At 38.0% G+C, this 13,996-nt stretch overlaps 1 protein-coding gene and 1 long non-coding RNA gene across 3 annotated transcripts in view; one reads left to right on the forward strand and one right to left on the reverse strand.

Annotated features, from left to right (window-relative positions):
- Positions 1-8,945: 8,945 nt before the first annotated feature.
- On the reverse strand, positions 8,946-13,984 carry LOC135261744 (uncharacterized). Its single transcript, XR_010332018.1, has 3 exons — positions 13,846-13,984; positions 11,788-11,840; positions 8,946-11,683 (listed from the first exon to the last, which is right to left on the reverse strand). It is a non-coding gene; the product is annotated as an uncharacterized LOC135261744 (long non-coding RNA).
- The window catches only part of ctnnal1 (catenin (cadherin-associated protein), alpha-like 1), a 73,365-nt gene continuing 72,508 nt past the window's right edge, over positions 13,140-13,996 (forward strand). The window contains exon 1 of one of the 2 annotated variants that reach the window (XM_064348328.1): positions 13,140-13,281. Coding sequence is in view for 1 of the 2 variants with exons in the window: in XM_064348327.1 (XP_064204397.1) it covers positions 13,884-13,979 (96 nt within the window). In the remaining variant the exon portion in view is untranslated. Of the gene's footprint in view, positions 13,282-13,837; positions 13,980-13,996 lie in introns of those variants that run through there. The other variant, XM_064348327.1, reaches the window with a different exon arrangement.

Genomic DNA, 13,996 nt, shown 5'->3' on the forward strand with positions numbered 1-13,996 from the left:
GTTTGAATCAGTTCAGCGTAATGTTAATGCTTAAACCACTTTTAGGGAGAATAAATTGTTACGGACAATAAATCATCTGATTATTGCTGCATATGGTTGTATGTTGGAAAAGGTATTTGAAAGCATCTTACAAGACTAGGTGCAACCTATGGTGCAAACCCTGTTCCTCATGAATCATGAGTCATATCCCCCAATTCCTCCATACAAGCTGCTAAACAAATTCATGAGTTGTTTCATGAATACCGAGATGAAGCCAAACGCCTTCCATGGCCTCTACAATCACCTGATATACTGTATAAACATCATTTAATTTTTATTGGTAGTTTTGAAGCACAGTGTACAAAGTAGATGTCCAACTCCTTCATCCCCCAAAGAACTGAAGACTTTGTTTTATTTTAATAATTATACAATATCCCAATACACACAGTTGAGAGCTTGTATGACAGCATTACAAGAAGGGTTGAAGCTGTTCTGAAGGCAAAGAGTGGCCCTGCTCTGCTCCATTAATTACTTGATATTCATATAGATCATTTGATGTTTCCATAGTTTTGTCCAACCCCACTGTGTATTATTCATCATTCATTCTTAATCTGTGCAGTATCACATTGGGCTGAAAGGTAGACCAATGTCATGAAAATCTGTAATGTCAAGGAACTCTGTTACTGTACATGAAACAAACATCCAAACATCATTGAATATGTGAATATGTTTTCCAACACTAACACTAAGCTAAGGCCCAGACCAAATTATAGCTAATTTTTTCTCAGTAGTTCCTGACAGACAAATCACAATTTCTGATACTGTATATTATAGAAGGCTAGAAGGGAATCAAATAAATATTTTTGAGTTAAGACCTTTTTTTTATAAAAAATTATAAAATAAATAATATTTTATTTAATATGTGTTATTATGGAATAAAATGTCACTTCAGTGGGCTAACTAATCCGCCAAATAACAATGTTTTTTTTTTTTTAAACAAGGACCAATTAAAATGAATAATTGCTATTATTTTTTATATATTTTACATTCAATTCAGCAACCTCCAACCTAATAAAGTTATGTAATAGAAAAAGGTATCTCCCTGCATTTAGACTGAATGGGGGCCTAGTGCAAAACACTGTACTTTCCTGACCTTTTAAATCATTTAAAGGCAAAGGAGGGGGGTGAATCAATTGTAAAGTTCAAGTACTCAAGGAATTCATCAGTCAAATGAAATTTCAGGATGCACTCCTGCTATGCGTTTTATCCTTGCTTATTTTATGGATATAATTGGAATATCAGTATTCAGAATAAGTGTAAATATTCAGACTTCCTCTTTACTGTATGCTTTTTACATTGTACAATGGTGAACAAGGCCTTTACTCTAAGTGAAGCTGCTGCACGAAATGTCCTCAGGGAGGTGAGAGAGGGGATTTAAGAAACAGGTTCCTGCTCACTGCTGTTCATGATGATCAGTGGTCATATTGTGCACAGCCCTGGCCAGATGCACTGTAATGTAATTAAGGTTAAGCCACAGTGACTGATGATCAGGACATGATCCCTGAAAGATCCAGTATATCATAGGTCTTAGCACACACCTGTTGAGCACGAGAGATCAGGGAACTTGTCATTTTGCCGCTTGACTGTGGCACTGTGACATGGATCAGTTCTTCTCTGGTGGCTTTCGGAACACAATTGGGAGGTAACGCTGTGTTTTCTGTTGAGTGACACGACTGTACTGTCACCCACTTACTTGGCATCGCAAGGGCGCGATGCGCAGGCAGACATTGATTTTTAGTAAGTCTGGGGACGGTTTTGTCAGAAGAGGTTTTAGCGGCACGTTTGATGGAACCGCAAGAAAAATCTCTCGACGTCTCTGCACCCTTGAGACGAGATGATTCATGAGAGTGCGCTGCAGATGGATGGAGAAGAAGAATGATGGCCAGAACAGGAGAGAGAAATAAGGTAGTCCCTGTGTGTTTGTATTTGAGTTCATTACTATCAGGCCTTAAGAAATAAATATGTATGCGTGCGTGCGTGTGAGTGTGTGTGCGTGCGCGTGCATCTGTGTGTGCACATGCGCGTGCGTGTGTGTGTGTGTGTGTGTGTGTGTGTGTGTGTGTGTGTAAGTGTATTTATTCTTCTCTTTGTCATGTTCACTCTTCGGTTCTCTGAAGCAGAAAACTCAGAAATAATTATCACTACGTTGACACCTCTAACAAGAATGCCCAGCCCGCAAAACATTGTGAAATAATGCAGGGAATTTAGTAACACTTGCTTGATTCTTACACAGCGTGTATGCTTGTGAGCCAACAAAGTTAGAAGTGCTCACATTTTTCATCTGTGTGTGTGTGTGTGTGTGTGTGTGTACATATAATCAGCTTAGTCTTCAGTGCCAGAAACCTGAGTGACATTAATTATAATCAAACCAACATTTTTTAGTACTTAATAGAAGCAGCATGGCAGTCACTGAAATAATAACGAGTGCTGTGTGAGAATGAAATGTTTCCTAACTGTTGTCTGCTTTGTATACATAGGGTCATTTCTACGGAAAATTGGACGGCAATCGTTTTCCAAAGGAAACAGGCAAAATTGACCTTAAATGGTGAAATTTAGTTTTTTCCCCTTTGGTATGAATGCTTCTCTCTCACATTAAAACAGAGGTTTGCATTTAGCTGTATTCCCCTCACTACACAACATTATCTGTATATCTAGTAAAAAATGTTCACAATTTTATGAGTATCACAGCCTGTACACAGCTTTTACCACATACAAGCAGGGAAAAAACTACATTACAAAGGCTCTCTGCAACATTGCCTCAAAGACAATGTATGCTCTTTGTCTAAACATGCTGACTGAGGGTAGAACTGAACTGGTTTGCTTTGTTTAATTAGTTGAAACTTCAGAAGTTTGACTGGCCTTCATCCAGGTTGAGCGTTTTTGTTTTTGTTTGCCTGACATGTTCCAGTCTGCTGATGAATACCACTCAAGCGAAAAAATTCACTGGCAAAAGTTGTGACCGTATTGAGAAGTGACAAATAAATCACTGGAGGAATACAATAGGTGCAGCAAGCTGGAAAACATTTTACAGAAGGTTTTACTTGCTTGATTTACAATTCAGCTCTTGGACAGACATCAGTGAAACTAGCCTCACTGCTTTAGCATGAAAAATTGGACAGATGGGCGTGCAGTTATAGCTAATCTCCAGAATTACTGAGGTCACATGGCAAAGCTACAGATGCGACAGATGACAAGAATCCTGAGCAGTCCTGAACAAAACCTGCTGCAAAATCTTGCCTGTATGCTAGGTCAGGTGAATGGATTGTGTCATAACAGACTGAAAAAAGAGAGCTTCTGAGTGGCAAACCTGGCACTAGTGTACCCTACGGCTTTGATCGAATCCCACTGGCCAGGATAGGAAGCTCCACCAGCCCCCCCCCCCCCTTCATCTCTCACAAGCAGCAGCTTCAACCGCTGACCTGGTTGGCTGAGGAGGTGGATGGTCTGTGTGCAATTCCTGAATATGCGTGCTTCTCAATAAGCATGGAGGCTTTCTCTGATATCGACCTGTAACAGACATGCATGCCTCTTTGGCTTTGGTTGTCCTGTAGCCTTTCGAGTTTCACGGAAATCCTCCCTCTCCAATCCCAGCACAGAAGGATACAGAAGAGCACGCCAGATTCGGCTTTTGAGGAGTTTAGACATAAGGTCTTTGAATTCTGCTTAGCAACGAGTGACCAATGCTGAAATCTTGAGAGGAGATAATGGGATTAAGGCTTGGATTCAGTCATTCCCTGATATGTGAGCAGTCCACAGTCTTGCTCCACTCCCAGCATTAGCTGGAAATAATGGAAATGCTGGATAATGGCACACAGGCAATGATCAAGATCAGACTTCAGGCAAGGCAATGATGGGCCCAGCGACGAAATTAAAAAAAATTTTATTAAATGGGAGCTCTCAGCTGATTGCAGTAACCATGAATTGGGCAGATTATCTCTTGTTCTTGTCCTCCATGTTGGTGTGTTTTCCCTTGAGCAGTTCGCTGTTGGCTAATAATGGAACCTGTGTCCTTCAGAGCCTAACAAGCCCAGTGATGTCATCGGCTGAAGGATGCCTCAGTGGACTTGAAAGCATCAAGCTTTGAGCTCAAGCACACAGGAGTAATTTTAATAGCAGCTGTAAGAGGCAACTAATGGTCCTCCAACGCAAATGATGTCTGCTATTTTCGGCAGCTTCAGGCTAGTACCTCCTGGCTGAAGAGAGATCGATTCTTCTTCCACCTCAGCTGTTGGAGAGGGTTTTTCCATTGCATCATTAGAGGAAATGAAAATTCAATTTGTTTTTTTATTTGAAAGAAGTGAAGCCAGCAATGTTGCGATCAACAATTGCTGTTCCTATGATGAAATCAAGGCAAAATTCAGTGCAGAAGGAACTTTCTCTCATTTTAAATTATTCACATAATCCCTTACAGAAATATATTCTGAAATATATTGAAATAAAATATGTTATCAAGATCAGGAAAGATTTTGACACACATCACCATATATGTGCAAATGCCTAAATTATTGCCTCTCAGATATTACAATATATTGATTATTCTATTTTGCAAAAGGAAAATATGTTTTTATTTACATGTATTTATTGTGCATTGCTTTTCCCGACTGGGAACACTTTTATGTTTCTTGCCATTCTGCAAAAGGCGTTTTCTGCTCTTATATTCTAAGATCTCTCATGTATCAACATTTTACTGTGTACATGATGTCCTTTTGTTTCTCCTGTGTGCTTTTATTGCATTACATTTATTTGGCAGCGACATAATGCTTCAACAATAACAGTAATTGCAATTCACAAAAAAGGGAATAGTTGCATCTATCATGGAAGACACTGTTCATTTGAAAAATATTAATGAGCAAAGTCAGGTAAGGACAAAATGGCTGATGCAAAGGCAAATACATCACCTTGTGAGTTTTGTCCACATTATCTACATAAAGTGGATAGAATACTTAAGAGATCTCATTTAAATATGCTTTTGTTTAAAGCTGAAGTTCAGTAGTACAGTGCATATCTTATTTCAAATAGAATTATTAGCAAGCTTCTGAGAGTTTTGCAGAGGTCTACTTGTACAATGTCATAAATGAAACAGCACCTAGTAGAATTGAGGTACCATACATACTTGTCCTGAAATGATAAGAGCATTCCCCACAATGATAAATTACATTGAAAGTTTTTAAGTTTTATAAACTGCCTGGGTAATTTTTAAAGGCACCATGAATGAAATGTGTATATGTGGGTGATGTGAACATTAACCCTTCATTGTCATGAGAGATCTCACTACCTGTATAGCATTGTATGAGTACAAGGTATATCTTACATCACAGGCAACTGGCACTATTTACAGTCACTTGCTTTAGCCAGATGAAAGGGATTTCCTGTGTTGACCCCAAAGGGACGGATTTCTCTCATAAAGGGCCCATGATTGATTAGTCATCGCATGCATATTCATGCATATGATTTCAAACCAGTACCTTTGATGGTCACTGAAAAATGATCAATGATTTACCTCATAATGATTTACAATTTAAATCAGAGCTTGACATCATTGTTAAGTTCTCTGGAAAAGATACAATGCTGGTACAGATTTGGCCTAGGAAACCCGTTTGAGTGGATGTGCCAAAGACATGCTAAAAGTAAGCAGACGGCCTATGCAGGGCTTATTAACGGATGCTTGGTACAACTAGACAATTTGACAGAATAACCTTCGACGGCCTGTAAATGGACAGAACACTGTGATGTGAATGCTGTGGTGTACGATGCAGACTACTGGACATGTATTGATGTCTGAAATTGAGCAGGCTCATTGAATAGTCTGCAGTTTTGAGTGTTCAGACAAGATGTAGGCTCCTTGCAATCAGCAGGGCATACTGGCTGTCTGGTCCTGAGCCACTGGGGACTTTTGCAAAGCTGGCACTGCATGCATTGTTCCTAATGGACGAATGGACATGGAAACTGATGTTTTGCATGTAATATAATTGTAGGCGAGATTGTTTAATCATGTCTGGATATGGACTATCTTTACAAGCAAAAAGATAAAGCTAGTCCATATCCAAAAAGGCAAAAAGAGATATTCTACCTAATCTTGCATAAGACACAAAGATATTCTCTCATGTATCAATAAAACTAAGAACATCATTTTTTGAACAAAGCATAAATCTTTTCTGGATGAAAGATATTAGCTGAAGAGGCTTGCCAAGCAAAATACTAATGTAATACTAATTGCTCCATTGTATACAAAGCAAAATGTGGTCAAAGAGGTAAAGTTGACTGCTAACAGATCAGAAATGCATCCTGCAAATGAGCGATGTAGCCAATTATCCTTACCTGCAAAGCCCAAAAGATTAAACAGATGTGCATCCTGTCCCCACCAATATACTGTAGATCGCTGAATGTCTTAATGTCTTCTGCCAGCTGACCTACACTGACCTGATATTAACGATGCAACCGCAATCTCAGTGCCTAGTACAGAATAATACTATGCTAGCCTCGGGAAGAAATGGCAGTGAGAAGATTTCATGATTCAAAATAAATTTTCTTTAATGAAAAAATAAATAATACAATGCATGTAGTAAATTTGAAAAGTTTATTCATTTATTTCAGAATCTGGGAAACACAAAATAACTGAGAAAATCTTAATAAATGTTTCCAGCCATTTCATTCTCATTGAAACTTAAGTGCTTAACTTGAGCACTACTGTAGCAATGCCTCTGTGGGTTTCCCCCCAGTATTTTACACAGATAAGAGTTGGAGCATTTGCTGTTGCTGCTAAGGTTGATGAAGGGCCAATATGGAGAAAGAAGACAGCACAGAGATAGCTGTACCGTTACAGAATGTTCTGCAAAGTTGCCCAGGCATCTTGCTTAATATTTGTCTTTCTTAACCCACAACCATTTTTATATTGACATCTCCAGTACAAACCTGCAAATCAATGAAATTCACTAGACTCATAAAATGATAATTTTTGTGCAAGATCAAGTTCATTTAAAAAATAATAATTTTTACCTGTGAATTAACTTATGGTACTCAGCAAATATAATAACTATCAATACATGTTATATATTTCTTTACATACAAAAATCAAAAACTGTTGAAACAGAAGTTTAAACTTGTAAATGCAACACCTTCATTTATCACCATACAGCAAGAGCACCACAAGCATCCAGTCCAGCTTGACAAATGATAATATCCAGTATATCCAGAAGGCTGGTTTCAATAAAACCTGGAAATGGTAGCCTGGCATGTTGAATAAACAGTAGCAAATAACCTCAATGACTCAAAGCAAACAGTGAGGTTTGTTGGTTTTCAACTATAGCAATAACCCATGGTAGATCTACAGCAACCCTCAGTGTTGACATAGGAAAGTAACCACAGTCAATGGCAGTCACTCTCGGAAACCGCAACACTGTTTACTTTGTGTTAGTCCCATCTGACATGCCCAGTGTCTTGTATTCACATGTCATTCAAAACTCAATGCTTAAAAAACATTGTTTAGAAACAGCAAGTAGTAATGTGTGTGCACCACCAGGGTTATTATAGTTTCTTTTTTCCATTTGTTTGCATTTCGATTAATTTTTTCCCTTTTTTCCCCTTTATGTTGGTTTTTACCTTGGAGAGCCATTTCTATTTATTTTCTATTTTCTATTATTTAGTTTTAGTTTAAGTTTCAGGAATGCTTGTTTAAATGTAAGTATGGTTCTATTAAAGTGCTGTAAGAGTCGAACAGAAAGAGTGAAAACATCAACAGCAGATGGACCCATTAGACACTGAAATTCACAGTTTCAATTTCTTGGACAATTTATGAATGTTTTTCATGATACAAATAAACAACCAATTAAAAATTGCAGTTGCTGGAGGAAAAAGATTCAAAGCATATAATTTATTTAAGTAAATAATTCATATTCAAGTCCCAGGGAGTAATTTAAATATGTTAAAACAATAATTGAACTCACTCATATTACTGTATATATTTCATATTGAATATGCAAATAAAACCGTCTGTTTGATTCTTGTTCCTGAGAGGCAAATTTCTGCGGCTCCCTCACCACTTTCAGTCTGAGGCTCTGAGGCATTAAATCGCAGGTCTGGGTGAGTCATTAGTGGACATGACTGCAAGACTACCAATTTTCAGTGAGAAATGTTCCTCTACTCCAATAGGCAGTGAATTCACTCTGTATGACCGGTAATATATGAACGTGTTGCTGACTTCAGGGGAGTGCACTGGAGGGGTATTACCTTTCAGTCGGGAAGGGCGAACCATGGTGATTACAGACAATTCCAAATTTAGGAGAAAATTCCAATTACTGGTTCCAAATGTGGGAGAACAAAGGGTATAGGGAGGGCATAATGAAAATAATAATGAAAACAATAAAATGATTTTTATGAGTTTTGGTTTGTTCTCTCTCCTTTTTTTCTTTCACTAGTTGGGATTCTGTTTAGGTTTCTCAATTGGCTACTAGGCTATACATATGGGCTCTTTGGAATGTGCAGGTATCTGAGGCATCAGGCGTCAGGTGACATTGAAACGTCAGGTCCCTGTTCTCCGTGGATTCATTCATTCAGTTATGTGTGCTCCAACTTCATCTTTTCTCAGAATCAATCCACTTTGGAAGTCTTTCTTGGATTCCTTTCTCTCAAGATTTATTGCCCGTTATTTCATGAAAAACTATCATTGGCAATGGAATTGTTTAAAACATCAAATTATATTTAATTGAGATACTAATGAAAAAGGCTGTTCAGAGTGATTAGCAAAGCTTTATTTCCTGCATCAGCTTTATTTATGTCTTCTATGTGATGCTTATTTTGTTTTTGTTGAAAATGAAATTCGAAATTGTGCCAAATAACCTTTGTTACAACCATTGTAGTCATCATAATCATCATCATCAAGATAATTTATCTTCATCAGCCATCATGAAATTCAGGCAATTGCATCTTCGTCATTGCTGTCACCTTAATCTTCATCACCTCCCCCATTAACATTGGTAGAATTAGCACTACACTCATAAAGATTTTTTTTAAATAACACATTTCACACATTTTTCATTATTTAGGAAAGAGGTTCAGACTCAGAACTACAGAACTCATTAATCCAGGGCATGAACTATTGGTGAAAATGAGAATGTGTGAAAATGAGTCTGGGGCTGTTCTACATCTGTTACATCTGAGGTCCACCAGATGTTAGATCCTCTGGGTGCATTTGTAATTATATTTTACTTATGAAGTCACTGAAGAACTTTAAATTAAATCAGTGCATGGCAGGTGCAGGGAGTGAGCCATAAGTCATCTGTAAGCACCATATTAAATTGCTCCGCTGCAGATCCCTGGGTAGACATGGACAGACCATTCAAATTAGAAATACAATTATCCAGCCTAGACGCTGTACCTGTGATTCCAGATTCAGCGCATTGATGGGACTGTTGGGTGGTAACAGGCAATTGGGGTATTTGCATTCATACCATCTTGGCTGTAAAAACCTCACAAAGTTAAGAGTTTATAATGTTATAAATATGGAATAGCTATTAAAAGAGCCAAAGCAATTGTTAAACAAATCTATCAGACATTTTAAGCCCTTTCTGTACCAATCATTAAAGGATACAAGGGATCTAAGTATGATTTTCAGCAACTGGGGAGAGCAGAATGACTGAAAGTGAAAATTTCCTAAATTGAGCCCATATTTTAGTGAACGTTTTGCAGCAGGAATATTACAGGTTCTGGGAACTAAGAGAGGCAATGATCCACATACGAGTCTAGATAGAGGATGAGCAGCGTCATCCGTGAAGGTCCTGCATCCTATAAATGAAAGCGTGTCCAATATGAAATACAGCAAATGCTGGTTGACCGGGACATCATGATGCTTTTTTTATTACAATGTAGTCAGTTTTAAACACCTGCTGGAATGCTTGGCTAAATAATCTCTCAAAGAGAACATCAAGAAACTCCTATGCATCCCAAAACATATCTGTAAAACTACTGGAGCAGATATGGAAGATATCTCGCATATCTCTCTACACAAACAGCAGGCAAACTGAATGTCTTTTTACCATGAATACTAAAAAAAAAATCTGAATAATGTGAATTCCATGTGTTAGGCACTAACCGGGTCTCTGAAGAAAGCAGCTGTCTGCTAATTAGAAATTCACATAATTATCACCTCCGCTCTGGGGACGTGATACTCTTTAAAGTCCCTCGTCCCACTACTGAATTTGGTAAGATAGGTTTCAGATATTTTGCACCTTATAGTTGGAACACAATCTGCAAAAGAATTTTTAACTTGACAAATTAATTTCAATTGTGGACTTTAAACATGACTCTGTGACCGAAGTATGCTCCTACTTTTAACCTCTTCTGTACTTTTAATTATTGTTACACTCTGTCTCATTCCCCATTTGATGTTTGTACATTTTGTTAGGTGTAAGTCTTGTTGGGTAACATTGTGTTATATGTCAGGTCCCCCTTGCAAAAGAGATTTCAATCTCAATGGGGTTTTCCTGGTTAAATAAAAATAAAATAAAAATTACATACGGACATATATTTCCCTTTCTATGTGTACGCAGAAATAATAATCAACAGTATTATGCAGTTTGGGAGAGAAAAGGTTAAAAGAATTTAGGTAGCACATTCTTCTAAAATGAATTATGTGCCCCAGAAGATAGAGGTAGACATAAACGTGTTAAACCCAGTTTGACCTGGTCCATGAGGATAGAGAAATTGTTATGTTGTTATCTGGACTCCGATCTTAATCGTTTTGATTTATTTGATGAGTAATGTCCAGCTCTGGCCCGAATCAAAAAGGCTGAACAGAAAACATTTTCAATGCCATTCAATGGACAAGAGCAATGGACCGACAACCATTTTACATCACTACCCAGAGTGCATTGTGATGGTATTAACAATGGTGACCTGTGAGCCAAAAGGATTTTTACTCATTTTAAAATAACTAAAATCTTTTATGTGGTTTTTATGGCATATTTATATTATTGAAGGCATTTACACCATATGAATGCCTAAGTCTTAACAGGTGGGGTTCCCTTTAACATGTGCCCCAGGACACATACAGTGCCTTCCAAAAGTATATTAGAGTGAAATGTATCATTTTTGGCATTTTGATTAGACATCAAAAGATGAATATGAGGCAAAAGCACAGACAACCAGCTTTCATATCATGGTATTTACCTGCCATGTGTATATGTTTTACCATTTTACTGAAACAGCTGTTTATGTGTTGAGTTCCCCCATTTTCAACTGTACAAGCGTAAGTTCACAGATTAGCTAAGTCTACGACAAATTAACATCATGAATCATTCGGTGTTGTTTTTGGAAATGCCTTTCCTGGCCTTCGGTGCCGCCGCTTTCAATTGATCTTTATTTTGGAGGGTTTCTGTCTTCAGTCTCCTCTTCAGCAAGTGAAATGCATGCTTGATTGGATTTAAAACAGGTGACTGACCTAGCCCAAAACTTTCCACTTTTTCCCATTGATGAATGCTTTGGTTGCGTAGGCAGTGTTCAGGATCATTGTCTTGCTGCTGGATGAAGTGCAGGCCACTGAGGTAGGAGGAATTTATTTGCACACATCGAGGAAAAATCTGTCTGTACACTTCCAAATTCATCCTACTGCTGCCATCCTCCATTGCATCATCGATAAAGACGAGTGAGCCTGTTCCAGATGCAGATGATTAATCAAATGTTGACATATTCAAATATTAAATGTGTGAAACCAATAGGTTTATGATTGCAAACCCAGGTTTAAAATAAGGTAACCTGGCCAATGGAATCCAGGTCTTCTCCATCACCAGTGGCCATCTGGTCAGGACCTACTGGTTCAAGAGAGACAGACCGTACCTGTATTTCAGCTGTTTCTGATACACAGCATGTTTCCTTAGGCAGAGATATTTTAAACATTATCATGAGCAAACTTGTCCTAAGTTAACTCATTTTAATACTGATTTTTAAATTATTCAAAGATGTTGGCCTTAAAATAAATTTAATCTGTGGGCGATAGCAACTCATTTCACAGCAAACCAGAAGTCTGGTCTTTAATTAGGCTATATGTACACTTTTGTAATCCTTACCTTCAAAGCTGGACAGTGGACAAGTGAACAGAAATTTTGACCTAGATCACACTGAGATGGACAGGCGATGAGTATTTAATGTAAATCCACTTTAGACAACTTCACGTTTTGGGTCACAGACACATCATTTCTGCAACTCAGCAACTCATTTTCATATCATTTCTATGTGCATATCACACTGCACCAAAGCCTCTTTAATGTGTAATGCATTAAATCAAGCTCTCAGTATAAACCCAGCCTGACACCCTTGGTCTAGTACCAGGTCACATCTGATCTTAGGAATACTAAGTGGATGTCTGTTCTGTGGTTCTTCAGAATAAAGTGAAGTAGACAAAATGTTCAAATCAGTCCTTTTCGTTTCAAGTTATTGTTAATATTATTATTATTATTATTTACATAACTAGGCTTCATTGGGATGGAACATTTTCAATTGGAGATGCGCTTGGTACCACAACTGAAAACCAGTGACGTACTGGGCACCATTAAATGTGTTTTTTAGCAAATTGTAGACAAGTATATAGGAACAGTTAACAGGAACATAACTGATCTCTTCACGCAGAGGTTTTCTATCAACATTTAAATCACGTTCGTATTTATGAAAGCAAATCTGAGCAGTATAAATCAGATATACATGAATCCAGGTTTTCACTTTTAATTTCACAGCAATGTATGAAGAACACAGCAATTTAAAAAAGTGTTACGGTTTCACTCCTTGCAGCAATGAACAAATGTATTTAGTTGCACTAAATCTACGTTTAGTGTAGGCTATTTTATGACGTGTTGTGCTTTCGTCATAGGAACTCAGCATCCATAATATACGTTTGTGTTTTGCAGAGGTAAATGGGTATAAGTCCTTCACAGAATCATTTTTAGGCTTCTGGAAACTGAAATCAAACTGACATTTCAGTACCCAGCATTGGCATCCTGTGAACGCTCCGAACAGATAACCTCTTATTCATCGCCATGTGACACTGCTAATTCCGAGTCAATACGTGATTTCAATCAACCAACCAATCAATAAATCAGTCAAAATTGTATTTACATAGCGCATTTCACAAACAATTGTCACAAACAATTGGTTTGCAAAATTTTGGGGAAAAAAATTAATGTTAAACTCATCCTACAGCTATAGCTACATAATGTAATGCCTATGTCAAAAACTTGATTTTACAGCGAAATCTGGGTAAGTTCAGATAAATTATCTGCACGCGAAAACTACATAAAAACTTATATTTGTGCTCGAAATAATATCAATAAAGGCGTATCGTAGGACAGTCATGCGTAATTCCTGTATTGTGTAAATTATCAAGATGAATTACTGTGGTATTGATAAGAATCATCAAAGTATAATGAATATCAATGTGCAACTGTGCATATGAACAGACCAGCTCTGCGGAAAACTATTGAATAGCAGTATGTCGTCACCGGGCTCTGAATGTGTTCCTAGCAGGGCAAAGTCAGTCACCGCTCGGCGACTCCCGGTTAGTGTTTCGAGTCTTGCTGCAGTAGAAGGCACAGCGCAGTTTTCGTTCAACTAGCTTGCTGTAGTTGGCTGAACTGTAAGAGCATTACCGGAGGGACGTAGCCAGGGAAACTCAACAGAATACGGTTGGATTACAAGCGTGCGACACTTTGGAGGGAATCGCCTGAAAACAAAAAATCAACAGAAGTATCTGTAATAATCAGTAACGGTAACAACATCGTTCCCGTTCATACTACAAATAAGGACGCTATCAGACACGCTCACCTGTACGTCGCACCAGTGATTAAAAGAAACCGGCGGGAATGGCTTCGTCTCCTTGCGGCAATAGTAACTTTGATTCCGGACTGGAAATCAAAACTCGGTCGGTAGAACAGACCCTCATCCCACTGGTTTCCCAGGTGAGTTTAACCTACTG

Source organism: Anguilla rostrata, chromosome 8 (genome assembly GCF_018555375.3).
Source record: "Anguilla rostrata isolate EN2019 chromosome 8, ASM1855537v3, whole genome shotgun sequence".
NCBI classification, from domain to species: Eukaryota; Metazoa; Chordata; class Actinopteri; order Anguilliformes; family Anguillidae; genus Anguilla; species Anguilla rostrata.